General features: G+C 36.3%; 1 protein-coding gene across 2 annotated transcripts; it reads right to left on the minus strand.

Moving 5' to 3' along the window:
* Positions 1-1689: 1689 nt before the first annotated feature.
* On the minus strand, positions 1690-19580 carry LOC117906813 (SWI/SNF complex subunit SWI3C). 2 transcript variants are annotated; one of them, XR_004649895.1, is made up of 10 exons: positions 19448-19580; positions 18832-19368; positions 17999-18537; positions 11452-11815; positions 11291-11364; positions 4492-4634; positions 3611-3663; positions 3349-3533; positions 2505-3205; positions 1690-2289 (listed from the first exon to the last, which is right to left on the minus strand). XR_004649895.1 is itself a non-coding variant. In XM_034820027.1 (9 exons), the coding sequence occupies exons 1-9, from the start codon at positions 19464-19466 to the stop codon at positions 2735-2737; spliced, it is 2385 nt and encodes a 794-aa protein (XP_034675918.1). In that variant the 5' UTR covers positions 19467-19580; the 3' UTR covers positions 2316-2734. The 2 variants fall into 2 exon arrangements, 1 of the variants encoding a protein (XP_034675918.1); XM_034820027.1 differs by lacking the exon at positions 1690-2289 and having other exon boundaries at positions 2316-3205.
* Positions 19581-20279: the final 699 nt, after the last annotated feature.

A 20279-nucleotide genomic window follows, 5' to 3' on the forward strand; every position in this document is an offset into this window, starting at 1 on the left:
CTCTCTAAAAAATTCTCTGAAAATATTGTTATTCTAGAGTGGGGGGTGACCTGCTTTTATAGGTCACTAACACAGTCTCAATGGAAATCTACTTATAATCAGAACATGACTCAAAGCGGAAGGGGATTCTACATATAAATGGAATAGGACTCCACTAGAATAATCTCAATACAACTCTTCCCAAAAATATAAAACTAATAGAATAAAATAAAATAAAAATAATTCTCAATAGGACTCTTCCCAAAAATATAAGACTAATAAAATAAAATAAAAATAAATATTATTTATACCCTTCCCACACCACATTGGTGCAACCACAGTTCACTGCAAGCACCAAAAATGGAAGTTTATCAAATGCACCACTCGTCGAGAATCCCAAATCTGATAAAATTATTGTGCCTGATGTAAGTACGATTCAGTATTTGTGAATTTCTTTTGTGCTTTGAGTTTATCCTACGATTTTGGGATGCTTGCTTTGACGAGTTTAATTCGTAATGCGATTTTAGAGGAGAATGAGAAATAGGATTTCTTTTTTTGGTCACAAGCACTTGTTTGTATTAATGCTTTGTTAAGAAGGTAATATTCAATATTTTCCACATACATCTAGAACACTCGGGTGTTCAACTCAGAATTTGGTTTTTAAAATGAGACTCTGGCTTTCATATGGAGGCAACTTTGAGGAATTTCTATGTTTAATAGCCCAAAACAAAAGGATCATTTGCGTAAGTAGTTAAATAAAATAGTCTTGATAAATAAATCTTTTAATTAATATTTTGATCCAACAAAAATAATTTTTCTTAAAAATTATTTTTTTGAAAAGTAAATTTATTTGTTAATGCTTCATCTAATCTATCTTTTCTTTTTTTATTTCACTTTATTCATGAATAAAATTATTTTTTACGAATAATTTATAGTGCAAAATTATAAAATATTGTGAATCATTTGATATAAAGTTCTTCCATATCTCGTAAATCACTGTGGTACATATGTGAATTTTTAAATAAATCAATATATAATAAATAATAAATAATATTTAAAAATCATTTATCTGAATAAAGTAAGATTTGTTTGTTAACATAAATCTAAATGAGTAATATTTTCAGTTGTCCGCGGTTACCGGTCTAGCCAATAAATGAGCAACACGTGGAACACTAGAGATACATATGTTGAACTTTCCAAAAGGAGACAGATTAATCTGAGTGTACTTACAAATACACCCTAGGTTTCAAATGCGTACGTTGAGATTATAACCATCTTATTACAATCATTTAGAATTCATTCTGGAGTGCTTTTAAAATACACTTCATATATATATAATGCTTTTGAAGAAAAACCACACTTGTGATTAAATTTAGAAATTATTTTAAAAAGGTCAGAAAAAATTCACTCGTAATATTTGTCAAAGAAGCAACAGTTGACTTTCCCAAAAGCGCTCATTCGGAAAGCACATCAATTAAAAAGAGTTTCAAACAAAAACACTGTCCAACACGCTCTTACCATCCCTCGCACTTCAGCTCTTCTTTTGAAACTCAGAACGCAACATGAATTTTGAAACAATCAAGTTACCGGTTGGCATGCGTTTTACTCGTAGTAAAGGAGCTTTGAGGGGAAGAAAAAGAAAAAACTCCACAGGTGTATGGCTCCAAAAAATATAAAATAAAATAAAAGAACCGTCCCTTCTAAAGTAGATACCGCATCCAAGCAGCAGTTTTATAGTTCTCATCCTCGCACCCTCTTTGGAGAGCTTTCTCCCTTTGAGCCTATCCCCCATTTCAATTTGACTCTCTTGCTCACTCTCACACCCTATTTGGGTACAACTCTTAACCATTGAAGAACTGCAAAACTCAAGGTCTCCCTGTATTTTGTGACTCTAATCTCCTCATCTGCCCCTTGACCAATAGAGAGGGAAACTAGAATTTCTGTAGGATGCATTTTGCCTCTAAAAGATAAGCATAAAAAACATTTTTTTTCAAAAAAAAGACACGTAAGAACTACCGGTTTATAACAAGGCTAGAAAAAAGCATTTATGAGATGCCTCTTTTAAAACCCAATTAGCAAAAGAAATAAAAAATAAATAAAAATAAAAGACAAACGAAACTTTCCTCTAACTTGTAACAATCACCTTTGAATATATATGGTTCCAAATACCCTATTTTGGGAGCAAACTCAGCATCCGGTTGAAGACACATTCCCAAGCACTAATGCTTGGCTGGTAGGGGGAATGGGGAAGGAGATGGGCATTCAGAAATCTTGAAGTTGCATCAGAAGACACCCAAACTAACCTGCATCCTAAGAAAAGAAATACTGATATTATGATGAGTAAAGCCCCAAAATAAAGCATTTTAACTGCCCTAATTCCCTGCATATTCATATCATCTGTACAGCAAAGACTGAAACATCTTTAGCATCCTGTTCAAGTTCTTCATCATCTTAATTTATAAAGACCACCACTGCAGTAAGAAAAATAAAATTGGGAATTAAAATTAAAAGTATTTTAAATGAACCTGCTAATAAATCGAGCCTCCCTTGATTGACATACTTTGTTCTTTATGCAACCAATCCAGCTGCATCCTCAAACTGTGACTGAGAGGAAGTCCAACAACCTGGCGCCAATGGCTTCCCTCCAGATGAAAACCAAGTGAGGCATGACAGATGAAAACTTTTCACTGTCATTCTGTGTCATATTTCCTTCTAATTGAATTAAACCAAAATCCCGAATTTGCCTGCCTAATTCTCAACCTAAACCAGAGCTAGTCCCTGATACAGGCCTCATCATTGGATGATTGAGAGTAGGCTGTGAACTACCCGAATTGTTAAACATGGCATTTGGAGAAGGAGTTGATGAGGATGGCTGTATGGCTGCAAGGGGCAGGCGTGGTCCAAATGAAAACATTGGCTGCCGCGGCATGAACGACATGTGTGGATGCATTTGTTGGTTATTACCGTACCCAGAAATGCTTGGCTGTGAAGGTGAGGCTGATATGATTTGTTGCCTATTGTTGCCAGTGTTGTTACTAACCAAAGCAGGAGCAACACCTGGAAGATTCATAGGTGAAGTGACTCCGGTTGGTCCAAACCGGGTCGATATAATGCGGGCTCGCTCAGCCGCAAACCTTTGTCTTGCCCTCTCCACCTGTTCACATTCTTTCATCAACAAGGTTTCCACTTCTGCAAATTGCTTCAGCTTCAGCTCTAATCTCTTCAACTGTGTCAATAAACATGGTCAGACAAAGCTTCAAGTTATTCTGTATAAATCAAACCGATCATGCCAAAAACCACATTTGAGAGGCAACAAAAGTAATCCAAGAGAAATCATAATTGAAAGGAGTAGCAACTCTACAACTTTACCTGATGATTAATAATATTGGCAGAAAGCCTCTGAATTTCCCTTTCTTCATGATCAGCAAACAGTTTTGCCTTCATCGCTGCAGCAGCAAGACCAGCTTTTGCAGCAGCTCTAACTTTTTCAACAGGTAATGAAGCAACCTCTGCATCATTTTGACCCCATGAACCTTGTATTGCTATGTTTCCATCTGAAGTTTATTTCAGAGATATTTTAACAGAAACCACAAAAAATATAAAAAGAAAAAATATAGAATCAATGGACTACCTTGGTGCTGACTTGAATTTGTCAGCTCTCCATGTGGACCACCTTCTTTCATCCTTCATGAGTGAGGGGAAAAAATTAATTTGTTTTCTATAGTTTATAAATTAACAATTACACTATGCAGCATTTCCTGATCAAAAAACCTCCTACTCAGTTTCTCAAGCCATGGCCATACTCATTATTACAAGTAGAACACAAGCCATAATTCAAACTGGCAGAAGAGAAACACTAGTAGAAAAGAAACTATAACCTCCATCCGAATGATGAATCATTAGAAAATGATAACACTCCTGTTGAAGGATAAAAGGGCATTAGCAATATATACTGACCACTACATAGAAAAAAAAAAGGGAATCTAGGCCTTGTTTGGTAACTGTTTTTTAAAACAGTTATGAAAAACAGTTTTTTAAAATTGTTCTTTAATATTTTATAAAACAAAGGTATGTTTGGGAACATTAAATTTTTTAAATTTGTTTTCTATGTTTTTAAACATCTTTTAAAAATAACTTTCATATATAGTAATTTCATTTTTAACCATTCTACATATTTGTATAATTATTTTTTAAAACAGCCTGTAGAAAAAAAGTGAAAATAATCGAAAACAACTAAAAAACATTCTTTAAAAATAACATATTTTTTGTTTTTAAAAACAGAAAACTGTTTTTTGTTTCCTGGTTGTCAAATGTGTTTTCCTTTCTTTTTTTCTTTTTTTGTTCTAGAAAAGATAAAATTGTCTTCCAAAACAATTGCCAAACAGGCCCCTAACTTCCACCTCCATGATGAGTCTCTTGGAAACCATCTTCATACCATAAAGAAAAAAAAAATAACATAAACAAAGGGCAACATGTATGTCAAGTAGTGAGTTAAAAGAAAGAATACATTACCTATTTCCATGTCCAGATCCTTCCGGCGGTATGATGAATCCAGAAGCAGCAGCTAAAGCGTTTTCCTCAGACAATGCTATCAAGGATGCATGGGCACAGGCTGCGGCAACTCGTGGTCCAACAGCGGTGGCTAGAAAGGCAACCTAGAAAGTTATCCACAAATTAGATCTGTAAGAACTCAAGTTACCCACAGAATGAGAGAGAGAACAACTAAGTGTGTCATCTGCCAGGCTGCAGAGCCTGTCAAACTAAAGCCCAAAGATAGCACACAATCATCAGCTTCAGAACCCAGTATGATTTGCATTTTCCATAAATTGCATCCATACTAATTGTTCGGTTTTTCCATCAATCATTGTCAAAATATTATAAGATGGTAAAAGCATACTGATTCTGTTTTCTAAAAATTCCAATTAAAATATTAGAAATATAAGCAAAAAAATTGATCTTTTAAGAAATTGTTGACTTCTCTTCATGAATTTGTTCAAGTGTAAAATTTTAAGGTAATGCAATTTTAATGAATAAAAACTCAAGTGTGCTCTTTGAAAATTTTAATGAATAATGACTAAAGGAGATTGCTTTTAAGAGAAGAATTTCACTGTGGCTAAATTAGATTCCCGCCCTCCCTCCCCCACTCCCTTTCACAGCCCTGCAATCAAGCCCTATAAGATGATTGGTCTCTCTCTAATCAGAACATTATATGGTTAAATGAGAATGACTTCTTTCAAATAAATTTCATTCTCATTCCCTTTAAAAGTTGTAAATCGGTCCCAGCTGGTGGGGTGATACACCTTCCTCATATCAATTTGCTAATAATTCTAGGATCAACATCCCAAAATTTAAACTTCCTTGTCAGCTCTAACTGGATTGTCCATTCTAAATTAGTTAAATACTGAAGCTCACTCAACTTTCAGTTGTACACAATTCTTCCAGAAAAACATAAAAAACAATTAAAATTAAGATTTTTCTTTTTAAAAAATGGTTTTTCCTTCTTGTACTCTTTAACTTGTCAGTTGTTGCTAGTCCCAGTTAGCAAAGACATACACACCCCCTAGATAAATTTGCTAATTATATTAGGATTAGATTTCCTACATCCAACAATTAGATCAAATTTCCATCTGGTACTCAAGCATTACATGCAATTAACATAGCCTAATGTATATTGTCTTATTTACTTATTTTTCACCAGAAAAAAAAAAATATATATATATATATATATATATATATATATATATATATATATATATATATATATATATATATATTATTAATCAAAAAGGAGGAAAAAAAATTACAAGGATCAGCACTCCAACAAAAGGAGAAGAAAATGAAAGAATAAAGAAGCTCCCATAGCCTACTACACTCTACAATCACCAAAGGGGAAGAGAAGTCCCCTACAAAAACCTACAACATAGAAGCTCCATGCTTTACAAACCATTCCACTGCCTGTTTGGTTGATCTAGGCCTCCAGTAAAAAGAAACTCCCATCTCTCCAGAAAGATCCAACATTTTGCACATCCAAAAATTCGATTTTCAGGCACCCTGCTCCCAGAGACGCACAAGAAATGAAATAGTTGCATCCAGTTCAACAAGAAGTCTATTAATACCCAGAGACTTCACCTCCCATAGACCTTCCAATAAAAGCTCAATCTATACTTTTATAGCCACCCAAGAAGCTATAGGTTTTGAGTCAACCTTATCGTGCATAGCTATTGCAATCTCCGATGAAACCCACAATCCCCGTCTAGCCTGGATTTCACAAAGACCAGCCATCAAAATTAAGCTTACACACCTCCAGGGAGAGAGCTCCCAAACTACTGAAGCCTCAACCTAAGGCCTAACCTAAGATCACACATCACCTTAACCTCCAAAATTCTGGAAATTAATCTCTTTTTTTAAAACAAAATCTCAACAGCAGTTCCCAAAAAGAAGGGAAGAAGAGAAAGAAGGAAGATCTAGTGGACCATGCAACCAAGATCTTTTTTCTCCTTGTTTTGAATAGTCTCCCCTTCCCCCAAAAACATGTTTGCTTCTACCTTCTTTTTAGTGTCTCACAAGCTAATTAAAAAAATGAATCTAGGTTAGCCCAAATGGCAAAAGAGGATAATTTTTGTCAGCCACATAGCCAGGACTTTAATATTGTTGATGGTCCAGGACTTTAATTAAAGAAATAAATCAATTAGATTATTTGATGGTCTAGGACTAATTATGATCAACTAAATAGCAAGAAAAATCAGATTTCGGGAACCATTTGGCATGCAATCAAGAACAAGGTGTTGTACAAGCCAAAAGAAGATGGAAAACCCTTAGAAGGATTTGCTATGAAGCACCTCCCTTCTCTAGTATATTACGAAATTAGGCAATATTGCATAAATCTCAAGATACATGTACCATTATCTGATAGAAAACCCATAAGGGTCGAGAACCAAATCATGTTATAACATACCACAAGAGTTGATCACAAAGGCTCATCAAGTTTGAAATCCCCTCTCTCTCCCTCACATTAGTCACATCCCTGGCAATCATGCTCTACAAGTTTCTTTGGAAATGAAGTCTTATCTTTAAGGTTCATAGAGTATACCATTTATTGGTTAAATGACAAACTCAAGATACACTTCTTTAAACGAGATTGTTTCAAAGGCTGATAGAGCAATGAGTAAGCCTAAACTGCCCTGGTTCCTGCAGTAACCAAATTTTCCTTTCTAAATCAATTAGATACTGATACCATTACTGAATTTCCTTGGTTCATACTTCTTTTAAATATATATATTCTCCTCGTTTAGTTTACACTTGTCACATCTCCCAGTTGAGGAGGCCATATGCCTCATATCAATTTGCAATAATAGTAGGATATTTTTTATTAGAAAAATCTCAATAGCAGGATTGTCCATTATATATATATATATATATATATATATATATATATATATAGGTTCTATTTTTTAGCAGGCAACTTATACTTTTTCCATTTTGGTTTGTGGTGTATGCATGTGTGCTTTAATAGGGGAAGAGGATTGCCCATTATATACTAATTAGATTCTGATGCCTCATCAATTTTCATGAGTTTAAGATTCTTTAAAGAAAAGCTTCTTCCTTCTTGTTTGGTTTAATAGGGTTAGCTGTCAATACTCCCAATAGGCAAAATAATACACCGTCACAAATCGATTTTTCTAATCATACAAGGATTAACTTCCTTGAACCTAGGACCCCATACCATTATTAAATGGCAAGCAACTTCCCTAATTATATTTCCTTTTTAATATGAAACAAACATTTCATAAATCAAAAGAAGAAAGAAAATACAGTGGTCAGCTATCCTTCAGCAAATGAAGAAGGAAAAGTAGAAATCAAAGAATATAAGAACTCCCAAAGCTTCTCTTTTTTTTTTTTTGACAAGCAAAATGAGAAAATATATTAAAAGCATCTGAAAAATGGCACACCAAAATACACCTGACCTATAAAAGAGGTGCCAACAAACAAGCAAAAAGGAAGAGAAAGAACAAAAAACAACCTTCATCTCCCCACTTGGAGCCCAACCAATCTACAAAGTCTATCATGGTTAAGGAATAGCCATCTATGCACACACTAATCTCGAGCCCAATACAAAAAAATACATATAAGGGGAGATTTGATTGTTTGATCCAACACTTAGTATTTGCAAATGGCCTCCTATTTCTTTCCATCCAATCATCCAAAACAGACATAAAGAAGCAGCCCTCTGAAGAACTCCGAAAGCCTTTTATACTCTACAATCACTCAGAGGGAAGGAGTCCCCTAAAAAACCCTCTAACATGGAGGCTCCATCCTTTACCAACTGATCTACTACCTGGTTAGCACATTTAGACCTCCAGTAAAATGAAATTCTAGATCTCTCCAGGAAAAACCTAAATTCTTCAAATTCAAATATCTCCTTTCCAAGCACCCCTCCTCCCTAGAGAAACAGAATAATGATAATTGTTGCATCTCCTCCCACAAGAAGTCTACTGATACCCAGAGACATCACCTCTGACAAACCTTCCCATTAAAGATAGAATGTCTACCTTTATAGCCAGCCTAGATCCTACAGGTTTCGTGTAAGCTAAATCACACTGCAACTGCAACCTCTAATGCATCCCAGAATCACCATGTGGCTTAAATTACATAAAGACCAGCTGCCAAAATTAAGTTTTAGATTCCTCAAGGGAGTAAGCCTTAATTACACTACCACTGCAACCTTTGATGATCCCAGAATCTCTGTGTGGCTCGAATTGCATAAGACCATCCATCAAAATTAAGTTTTAGACTCCTTAAGTGAGCAGGCTCCCAAACTGAGGAAGCCTCAACTTAAGGTCTACTACCCCTGCAGACCTCTCTCCACACAGCAAAATCAAGTGAATAAGAATTTATTATCATAAAGCACCTGGGAGGATGACATAACTGAGTCCAACGGACCCCTAGACCAAGATCTCCAGAAGAGATTCTTTACTCAGCTCACAGTGCTGATAGAAAAGTAATCCTTCATTATACTAAATGTCACTTTAAGAACTAAGTGCTGAAGTGCACCTGAGATCCTCCAACTTACTCTTCAAATTCCAGAACTTGTAGTATCTTTTTAAACAAAATACCAGCAGCTGTTGCAAAATATAAACAAAACAAAAAAGAGTATAGAGCATTTGCACCCAAGATTTTCTCTCCTTTTAGAAAAGTCTCCCCCCAAATCCCTGCTTGCTTTTACCTTCTTTTAGTGTATCAAGCACTAGCTAAAGAAATTGATTTAGGCTTGCTCAAATGACAAAGGAGGACACATTTTGTCAATAACAGACTTGGGAATTAATGTTGATTTATCCAAGCAATAAGGTAATGTACTGTCTAGAATTAATTATGAATAAGGTAGCCATTGAACTAACAACTTTCTTAAAAGTTTAAGCTACTCAAACATTCGCCTAAACAACTGTGGGAGGCAATAGTTGCAAACAAATCACACATTTGTGATCACAAATAATTAGACAAATCAGGGAACAACTTGAACCTGGGCCTTCTAACTAAATTGAGCTTTGATATCATGTTGAATTACCAACTTTACTTAAAGCTTAAGCTGATTGGATTTAGCCCAAAATGTATATCATGCTCTAACAGTTTTCTTATAACGACTATAACCGTCTTTAGAAAAAATGAGAGGCAAACATGCAGGAGAGATGGAAGAGATAATGTGTCTTCTTCAGTATATTGAAAAGTTCATTTAGCCCACCCCAATTTTAGTTAATGTTGCATGAATCCCAAAATATGTGTGTTACTGCATAATAGAAGACCCAATATTGGTTTAACAACAAAAAATTTATCCTAAAATACCACAATATTTGATCACACATGCCCATCAAAATTTGATGTTCTCTCTCATTCAACAATGTTTGATATAACTTTCAATCAACTTTGACTAGCATGAAAAACCATTTTAATGTATATTGGGCAAAATTTACATGAGCAGGACCAGCTCAAAGTGAGAATTATGGTGATATGGTGCATATGTTATCCCCAAATGGTTCAAAAGAATGACATCTTGCAACAAAAACTAACACTAGGAAGGCACTTGTCATAGATGCACCACCAAACACATAAAAATAAAAAATAAATAAAAAAAGCTTTCAGTGGGACCAGAGATTTCCAAAAGTGCAATTCATGAGAAATTGATCACTTCTTTTGGAACAAGGGGAGAAATTATCTTATCATAAGTACTCCAAATTCAGCTCTCTTATTAAAAAACAAAACCCTAGATTTGACTAAAAGACCATCTCTTCACATCACCTGCTCCAGACCCAACCTTACACTCACCAAAGAATCATGTTAGGTGTTTATGAGTCAAAAATTATGAAAATTGGCATTTTACACAAAGGATTAAATTGTACTATAGCGCCAATGTGCATCCTCTGTTCCAATCCATTAAGACTAAAGATTATGAAGAGAGCAGTAACACTGCATTTGAAGAGGATTCACCAAAATTTTAATTAAGTACCATTCCTAGCAAAGCCTTTCCAAGAGATTTAATCATCTAAGTGCCCCCATTGTTTAGGTGTCCATTAAATACTGTTCTCTTCTGCCTATCAAAGATATTCACTTAGATATCTTTTAAAGAAATTTAACTCAACTTTTGGTTCCAAAAATAACATTAGGACCATTGCTAAGTTAACTTAAAACTCAAAATATTTTTGTTTAGGCCCTGAGGTTTTAAATTGAATAGGGAATTTTGGACTGGGGTGAAAACTCGGCCTGGTTTAGTTGAACCCTACTTCAATTAATCGAACCCTTGAATACTGTTCCATTGATGGAGCCAAGCCAACCATTCTTATAGAATCTATATTTTGCCACAATGACTCCTGCAATGCCTCTCACCTCATTCCCAAACTTCAAAAACTACTTGACAAGCAAAGCCACATCAAGGGACACCTAAATTCTAGGGCCCCAGACTTCTCAAGTTCACAAACTTTACTCCAATTGACAACATAATATTGTTGCCCCGCCCTTGCCAGCATATTGAAAATCTCTTTGCATTTGTCTAATTCTTAGAGCTCCAGAAACTAGAGAGAGAGAGAGAGAGAGAGAGAGATGTATAATAAGTACACAAAAGAAAAAGAAGCTGGATCATCATATCAAGCTCTTATTGAGCATGTGGAGAGCTTCATTAATGAAAACCATCTTTAACCAATAACAAATTAGATTATTTTTGGCAATTAAATCACTTCAAACAGTGTATTAACACTCAAATGCTCTAAGTAAAATACTATTAAATCCAAAACCACGTATAGTATAGGATAGTATAATCACATACCATGGACATAACTGGATTTCCAGAATTTGCAAAAGGGAGCCTACTATAAGAATCAAGGCCAGGGAGACAAGATCCTGGAATGAAAGAGAAATGCAGATATGAAATGTTATAGATACGTCATTGTTATGTAAAGGGAAGAAACTATAAGAGCGTATAATCACCTGCTAAATTCCCATTTGAATTTGAATGTGATCTTTCCTGATCAACTTTATTCAAAGAATTAGATAAAGTTGGCATGCTTGGAACTTCAATATTCTCAAGTAGGCCATCCTCCATGGGCATACGAATAAAATGAAGGATGCATTGTGCTTTTGACTTGGTACCAACATGCTCTGCAATGTCATTCCAGTTCTCATTATAAGATTCCATTGCTTCAAGCAGGAGTAAAGTCTCCTGATCACTCCAACTTTCGCTATCAACGTCACCATAATCTTTTGTGGAATCCAACCGTATAAAATCTATACTTGAATGACCAGTTACAAACCTCCCTTCATAGAAGCAATCTGTGCATAGCATTACATCGACCTGTTCAACGAAATCAAGTTCCAGGTTTAACACACTACTCATTTCAGAGCTACAAAGCTTTAGATAGTATGTATAAATGGATCAAGTCTTTTTAGGTACAACCATCAAACCAATTTACACTAGAGTTGTTCAAGGTGCACCCTTTCTGCACAAAGAGTATGCAAGAATCAACAAAAGAAAAGATTTAAAAAAAAAAAAAACACCTAGCTGCACCAACAGCAGCAACAAAAAGACACTTAAACCCAATTTAAACTAGCAAAAAAATCCAATAATGAGCAATTCATCATCCCTCATGGTGTGCATCCTTGACCACTCCATAAGGGAGATTTGATAAAGGCCTCCTTCAATTTTGATTCCAAAGCTCCTTCTGAAGTCTGACTATTATGCTCTCTCTCCAAATGCAACAAAACAAGCAAATGGGAGCTATTTGTCACACGTTCCTTCACTGCTTATCCAAACCCTAAACTGCATCCATAAGAAGTTCCTCAACTGACTCTAAAAAGGCCCATTGCATTCCAAAAATGGTCAATAAAAAGTCCCATTGCATTCCAAAAATGGTCAATAAAAAGTCCCTTAGCAACTGGGCTCTATCATAGTGAATTAGAATATGATTTGTTTATTCACTAGACTTGCAAAGAAAACATTTACTCGCCATTTAACAAGCCCCTCCTCATCAGGTTGTCGACAGGTAAAAAAGCTTTCCCCACATCATCCTAAGCAACAAGCATGCCCTCAAAGGAGCACCAGCACCCTATACATTGTTAGCAAGGAAATGTTCTAAAGTCCCACAAGGAGTTAAAGTACGATCTTGCCTAGAATTTCCCACCCTTCCCCTCCCTCCATAAAAGGCTATCCTCCCCTTCTCCATACAAGCTCACTTCAGGAATGCACGCCATAAACTACCCCTCCTTCTCTAATTCCCAATCTTGGAAATGCATATGAAAGTTAGAGCATGAATCCTTTAGCCTCCCCACCTCTCTCTCTCTCTCTCACACACACACACACATGCACAAAAAAAGACCAACAACTCCTCTAGCATTTTTAGCACATGCAATTCTAAAGAGTGATGGAAAGGTCTCTTTCAAAAAGAAAGGCCCTACCCATTTTGAATCTAAAGGGAGTAGAGCTTCTCCTCAAACCACCCCATCCAACAAAATTGGCGAATGATTTGACATTGGTCTAAGCAAGATACATTGCATTATTCCACTGAAATGGCCTTCTCACCCCCTTTGATACCAAAAAATGGTCTAATCTCAACTAGGACTAATTATTTAAGCTCCCACTCCAAGTAAAAAGCCCCCTAAGCAAAGGAAGGTCTCTCAACTAAAGGCCCTCAATGACTTCTAAAAATCTTCTCATGGCATGGTCTACTAACACCACTTCACACCCTTAGAAATTTGACGATATTTTTTTTTTTGGATCAATAAGCAAAAGAATTGTATTGCAAAGAGACGCTAAAATAGCAACCTACAGAAATACAGTATAGAGACACTCACCCCCTTACAATTGGACCCAAAACAAGGAAAAACAAAAAACCTTCTCCTCATCGTGAACCCACCCAATCTACAAAATCTATTAAGGTCGAAGAACCATCTTTCATCCACAATTTGGCTTCCGACCAAAGTAAATACACAAAAGAAGCTTTCAGCTTATAGATGGAAAGCACGTTATTTTCAAAAGCAATTTTATTCCTTGCCTTCCAAATGACCCAAAACAAGCATAACGATCCCACTTGCCACACCTTCTTCCTCTTCTTACCCACAAAAGAGCCCCTCCACCCTAAAAAGGTTTCCTTTACCGAAAAAAGGAAACACCCAAGATACTCCATGGGTTGTGGAATGACCCGTGGTGCATTGTAGGTGATTTTAATGACGATATTAAAATCACCTACAATGCACCACAAGTCATTCCACAACCCCTTGATGACTCCCAACTCCTCTCATAAGCCCTCTCCATCTTTTCCAAGGGAGACCATACACCCCATGAAAAGCAAAACAAACCCGTCTTCACAGTTCTTAAAATAGCACAAAATCGAATACCCCCCTACTTCCATGCCCACCAAATCAAACACTCTAAAAGAGCTTGTATATAGGAATGATAGGGAAAAGGAATGAAGCTGGAAATCTAGTCACTTCCTCCAAAAGGGCTTTCATTTTTATTTTTATTTTTATCAAAAACAAACAAATGTATTAATAAATAATAAAAACATAAGAAGAATAAGAGGTTCTCGTCATGAAGTACAAACCTAATCAAAAGCAAAGATGAAAATATCGATAATCATGGATATATTGGTACTTCGATTTTACCTATATATCGGATATATCGGCGAATATTTTGCAAAAAAATATCGATAAACCTAAAATTTATAAAAATATAAAAAAAAAACTTCATAAAAATGTAATTAGAAGTATAATGATATTTTTAAATTGTTTTATTAAAATAATTTGGCTAGCAGTGTGCAGTTCCAATGGGACGGTGTAGTGTCATGTTATTTTTTTGTGTTGTTTAGTTTTACTTTTGGCGGGAGGATTTTTCATCCTCCTTATGTACTATTTTTTTCTATCAATATATTCATGCGTGGTTTCCTATCAAAAAAAAAAAAAAAATTGTTTTATTAAATAATTTGATATATGTATAATATGATTTATCATATTTGATAATAATATCGTATGTGCTAATAAAAAAACTATAAATTTCATAAGTATATATTTATTATTAAATTATATCAAATATTATTCATAATAATATTTGTGATATTTGATTATAATATGTCTAATTTTAAAATATATTTAATATTAAAATTATAATTCATTTAATTTAATTGTATTAAATGATATAAAATAAATGATGATATATGTATAATTTTTAATACTTAATTAATATAGTAATGGTATTAAAAACACTATGAAGAAAATTATCACGATAATTTTTATATTTTTGGTATTCAAATAGATGAAAAAAAATTATTTAATTATAAAATAATTATAATTAATTTGTTTTTTAAAACATTTGTTTAAAATTATGTCTATATGATGAATTTGACTTTATATATATTTGGTGCACGTTATATATCAAGGGGCAAACTTGCCCCAACGGTTGGCTCGTTGCCAGCTAAACCTTCTGGCTTGGGTTCGAGCCCCCGCGACGGAAATCTTGAGGCATTTTTAAAAGTTTGACCGCATTGACCCTCATTTGACCGCCTAAATTATCGCGATATATTGAAGATAAAATGCTAATAAATCCCGAGAAATAGGTGAAATTCACGATAAATTGATAAATATTGTGGAAGCAATATTTCTCTTCCATATATTGTGTCGAGATGCTCCGATATTCGATATTTTCCTCCCGTACAGTAAGCCCAAAAAGAAAGAAACAAAAAAATGAAGCAAATCCCAAAACAATTATGGCGTCCTCCAAGTGTTCCACTCTCTCCACATAATTCACAACAAAGAGAGACATGCTATCCTTCAAAGGACTTTCATCAATGAGCCGATAACGGTTTGCTAACAACGAGGGCGCCGGTAACAGTTTGTCGATGACGAGGGAGGCGGTAACGGTTTGTCGACAACGAGGGAGCCAGTAATTGTTTTCTAACGACTAGGGAGGCGGTAACGGTTTGCCAACGACGAGGGAGTTGGTAATGGTTTGCCGACGTCGAGGGAGCGGGTAATGGTTTGCCGACGACAAGGGAGTCGGCACTGGGAAATAATAGACATTCTACCAACATCGAAGGACCCATCCACAACCCTAAACTCCAACCAAACCTCTTAGCCCAACCAGACCCAACCCAAGCAACAACACCCATTTTTTAAAAAAAGAAGCAACTTCTTCTCCATTGGACCTGTACAACACCATTAGGAAGACAGGCTCTATTTAGATCTTCAAGGTCCTACCCTTCTCTTCCAAAAACAATCTCCCCTTGAGGATCCTTAAAACACACCACGTCCAAACAACCCCTGTTACTACCAATTGGTCTCCCACTATCATCATTACCTAACTCCTTCGCAAGCACCTTTTCAAGAACATCAGTTGTCGCCCTTCCTATCGTCCTACTCTAGCAATCAAAAGACAACATGCCCCCTACTTCCCTTTGCACCAACAATCCTTGCCTTCTCACACCCTCACCAACACGTGTTTCACCCTATCTTTCACCCCTAACCTTCAAGCCACTGGTCACACCCTTCGACACCACTTGAGAAATCCATGGCGGTACTTTCCACCATAACTAAATAGTGAAAACATTTTATCTCACCAATACTCTGGCCCACTGCAAATGATGAAGACGAGAAATTTCAACATCCACTGCAACAAAGCCTCCATGGCAATCTCCATTCTTTTTTAAAACCTCCCAACGCCAAAGGTAAAAAAGGAGCCCCACCACTCTCAACCACACTCCCTTAGCATGCACACCTTTCTAAAAGCATCCTACCTTTGAAGCCCACCGATCCAAATGCAACACCTTTTCGATAAACCTTCTTAAGCCTCTTGAGAGCACCTTTTTAGCATCAAATCTATCCTCAAAGTCAAATAAAATAAGGGCTACCCTAACAAAAAAATCTTCACTCCCCTACTTAGTGGTCAGTTAGTAACCCCCCATCTGTTCAGCAAGCTTAACTCTAGACCTGGATCTGAACACTCAACCCACCTCCCAACCAGACAGCACGCCAACTGTTCCTTTCTACTCTGAACCTCCTCAGTCCCAACCTAAATCCAAACAGCTTCCCCCACCCTACCATGAGAGTTTTTCTTGTAGCATCTACATGAAAACCTTTCACCGCCTCCACTTAAATGCCCCCTATCTCCACTTACTTTGACATGACTGTGAATGGTAGCAATCTTGCCTCAAAAGAAGAAACTACACCGAGATGATGAAGCTTTTCAGCCAAGATAATAGACCACCCCCTAAGTAGACTCCTTAGTTCAGCAAAAAACAGAGAGTATCTCTTAGCCTCCACAGAACTAACCGTGCAAAGAATGTACCTCCCTACCCTATTTAACCGACTCTCCAACCTAAACTCCCTACCATTTTCCACTTACACTTTGTTGCACTGCTTCCCATCAGCTTCCACACCTTCCAATAGGTGACACAAACTCAGCTCCCCTATCCTAATCCAAGAAGAGACACCTTTGCTTCTCTCCAAGATCTTAACTATTAGCTTCTCTCCATCCTCCCTTATTGAGATTTCAAAAGATTTGGATTCCATAACAAACCAACTTCTTCCTCCTCTTGTCTATTCCAATGTCATAGTTGCAAAGAATTGATGATGAATAGTTCTTTTTAATTTTTTGATAATCCAACTTTTGTCAATTTATTGATAAAGGACACAAGCAAACATGTGCATTGCTTCTAGTTCCTAAAGTGTGGACATACTTTGCATGTGGAAAACCAAGAACACAAAACCTAAGCTTTAAATATGAAGTAAATTCCATAGAGCAAAAACCCATAATCTTATACAATAATAACAATAATATGAAAATTAAAAAATTAAAAATTATACAGAAAATTTAAATTTTAAAATTAAAAAAAAAAATACTAATAAAACCATGATCAAAGGTAACATCTTAAGATCCATAGATCCAAAATCTCAAGTGCTTCATGCATAAGGTTCCCTTTGCCATGATAAGCACTTCCAAAGGTTTAAGAACCTGACTTGAAATTGAGCTCCGGCTACAGCTTTCTCTTAATTAAATTCTATGCTTTACAAGAATAATACATAACTATCATGAGCTTCACAAAAACAAACTTATGACTTGTCTTTTACTCTTGCCCAAGTAAATTACACATTCCCTTCGCATTAGTCCACAAACAATAATTCTCATGAAATGCACTGAGCAAGTGAATTATACTATGCCTTTGCTAGCTAAAGTCATAGGATATTCACCCAATATAAGGCTCCCTAACTTTTGATTGAAGTTCACACTAACTCAAGATGACCAGATTTAAAGAATTCCATGTGTTTGTGTGCATGCATCTCACGGTAATCATATATGCTGAAAATCAAATAGATCTCCCTAATTTCAAATGGTTTATTGAAAAAAATTAAAAAAAAATCATCTCCCAAATATTCAGTGCATAGTGCATGGAAGGAAGAAAGACAGACAATGAGAAGATAATCAAATTAATGAAATAATGAAAAGAAACAAAATAAGGAGATAAGAAAATAAATAAATAATGAAATTCACCTCCTTCTGTGATTGATAATACCCAATTGGAAGAGGTCGAGAGCAATAATTGCAACGATTATCAGATAACCTCTCTCGAATTTTGCAGTCCAAGTCGGAGTCCTCGTCACCGTTACATGACAAGGATGAGTACACCTCAGCCGCCTTGAGCCTACATTTGGGCTTGTCGAATTTGATCAAACTATCAATGGACTTCAAAGCAGCCGATGGCACATGAACCTCACCATTCGAATCCTCCCTTAGGTAGGATGTGCTACTCCAAGGCTCACGATTTGGCACAGAAGAAGCACAGTAATTAATGATTCCCCAGTGATCCAGGAAACGAACAATTCGGGTCAAGTCTTCCTCCTGAATGCCAGCCACAAGGCCCTTACAGTCAGAAACCGATAATCTTTTCTCTGGATATTCCATGTACTTGGCAACAATCAAGTTCCTGCATTCCATGTATAGCTCTGCCGTATGGTCTGGAGACTTTCCAGAGAAAAAATGCGGAACCACTTGTCTCTCCAATCTGTGCACTGTGTTAGGCGAAAACCAATCTGCTCACAAAAATAGTTCAAAAACAGCAAATCAAAATTAAATCACAATTAAACAAACAAACAAAGACGTGTGTTTGACCTAATCCAGATTTCTTGAATTTGAACTCGGTTTGACCAATCTATATATCGATTGCACGGTTTTGCTTTAAATTTAATTGATTTTACTCGTTTATATGTAGAGATAGGCACGAAAAAAAGAATTTGTAGAGAAGAGGCCAAAACCGAATTAAACAAAATTAGGGCATAAATAAAGACCATGTACAGAGAGAAACCAAATTTGTAAAGAGATAAAACCTGAGTGCATTGGAACAGCATGAACCCGACCATTCCAAAACCGCTTAATCACACCACGCCCCTCCATGATCTGCGGTGGCGCCACCACGTAACCACCTCCATCCGATCTCTCCTGATCCGACGTCGCCAAAGACGGACTATCCGCCGGCACGGCGGACAACGCCTGGAGCTGCCCATGTGATATATTCTCCAAAAACATGGGGCTTTGCTGATTCCTAGTGTCCCCAAACTGAATCGCCCGCTCCGTCCCAACAATGGCTAGCACGGACGAGTGTGGACGATTCACGGTGTGCTTCACCACGCTAGGGAAGTCGGAAATTCGAACGGCGCCATCGGAAAGCACCTCCCTCATCAAAGGGGCAGGATCGGGTACGGCGCCGGACTGCGGACCATGCTGAGGCTGTTGCTCGTTGTCGTCATCCGCGTCGGCGTCCAATTCGTCGTCGACGTCGTCATCATCTTCCTCGTCCTCCTCATGCTTCTGACGGCGGGAGACATGGGGGTCTCGCTTCCTCTTTCTCCATTTGGTGCGAGCGTCTGATGAAGGAGTCATTGGGGGAATTGAAACGTTAGGTTTTTGAAATTGGGGGTAATGGAGGGTTTTAGGTATGCTTACCAGAGGGAGAAGCTGGCATTGTTGATTCGTGGGGTCTTTGAATGGAGGGTTTTTGTCCTACAGCCTTGGGAAGAGAGGTCGGGCAATAGGGCACGATTGGGGCCTGCTGCGCCTCTGCCTCCCGAGAGATTTGTAAATTGATTCGAATAGCTGTGGCTAAAAAACCCAAAAATAAAAAATAAAATAATGATCAAAAGAAAAGGAATATAATACTTTATATTTAAAATATCTATGCTTATTTTTTAAAATGAAATCATAATGTTTTTATTTCCTCCATAAAACAAACATTCATTTTTTTAAACATAGTTGTACAAAAATTATATGAATTACAAAATCCGTTTTCTCTTTTTAATAAATCTCAATTTAATCATTAAACATTTTTTTAATCGATATCACCTATAAAATAAACTCAAATGTCCAATAAACTCTTCTATTGAGATTGCAATTTTAGTGGTTTGATAGAGTAGAAAACTATAGTTTTATTTGATAACTTTTGGTGTTATGCCAATCGGATGCAGGGTCATCTAGCTTTCACTAAGTCACACAAATTATTTCCTTGTACAAAAAAATGTTCGGACAAATGGTCTTGACATGCCCCTCCGAAGCTTAAGTCATAATCTAACGATAATAAATCAAACTTTTGAATGGCTATGTACGCATACCTTTTTCATGCCTCTAGAGAGGTTTTTGTAGAACATATGGCATTATCATTGCAACTTAGATTGTGCATTCATGTATTTATTACATTGATGATTGTTGTCATGGCAAATATTATACCTTAATAAGGCAGTCGACGTCATTATCTTAGCGCGAATTGGGCAATCATACCAAA

Source organism: Vitis riparia, chromosome 18 (genome assembly GCF_004353265.1).
Source record: "Vitis riparia cultivar Riparia Gloire de Montpellier isolate 1030 chromosome 18, EGFV_Vit.rip_1.0, whole genome shotgun sequence".
Classification (NCBI taxonomy): Eukaryota; Viridiplantae; Streptophyta; class Magnoliopsida; order Vitales; family Vitaceae; genus Vitis; species Vitis riparia.

What these genes read in the sequence shown, in the direction of transcription:
- LOC117906813 (XM_034820027.1), bottom strand. An exon ending in GAAATCCAGTTATGTCCATG is followed by an intron (nt 4,635 to 11,290) that starts GTATGTGATTAT and finishes ATAACTTTCTAG; the next exon opens with GTTGCCTTTCTAGCCACCGC. An exon ending in CCAATATTATTAATCATCAG is followed by an intron (nt 3,206 to 3,348) that starts GTAAAGTTGTAG and finishes TTATTGACACAG; the next exon opens with TTGAAGAGATTAGAGCTGAA.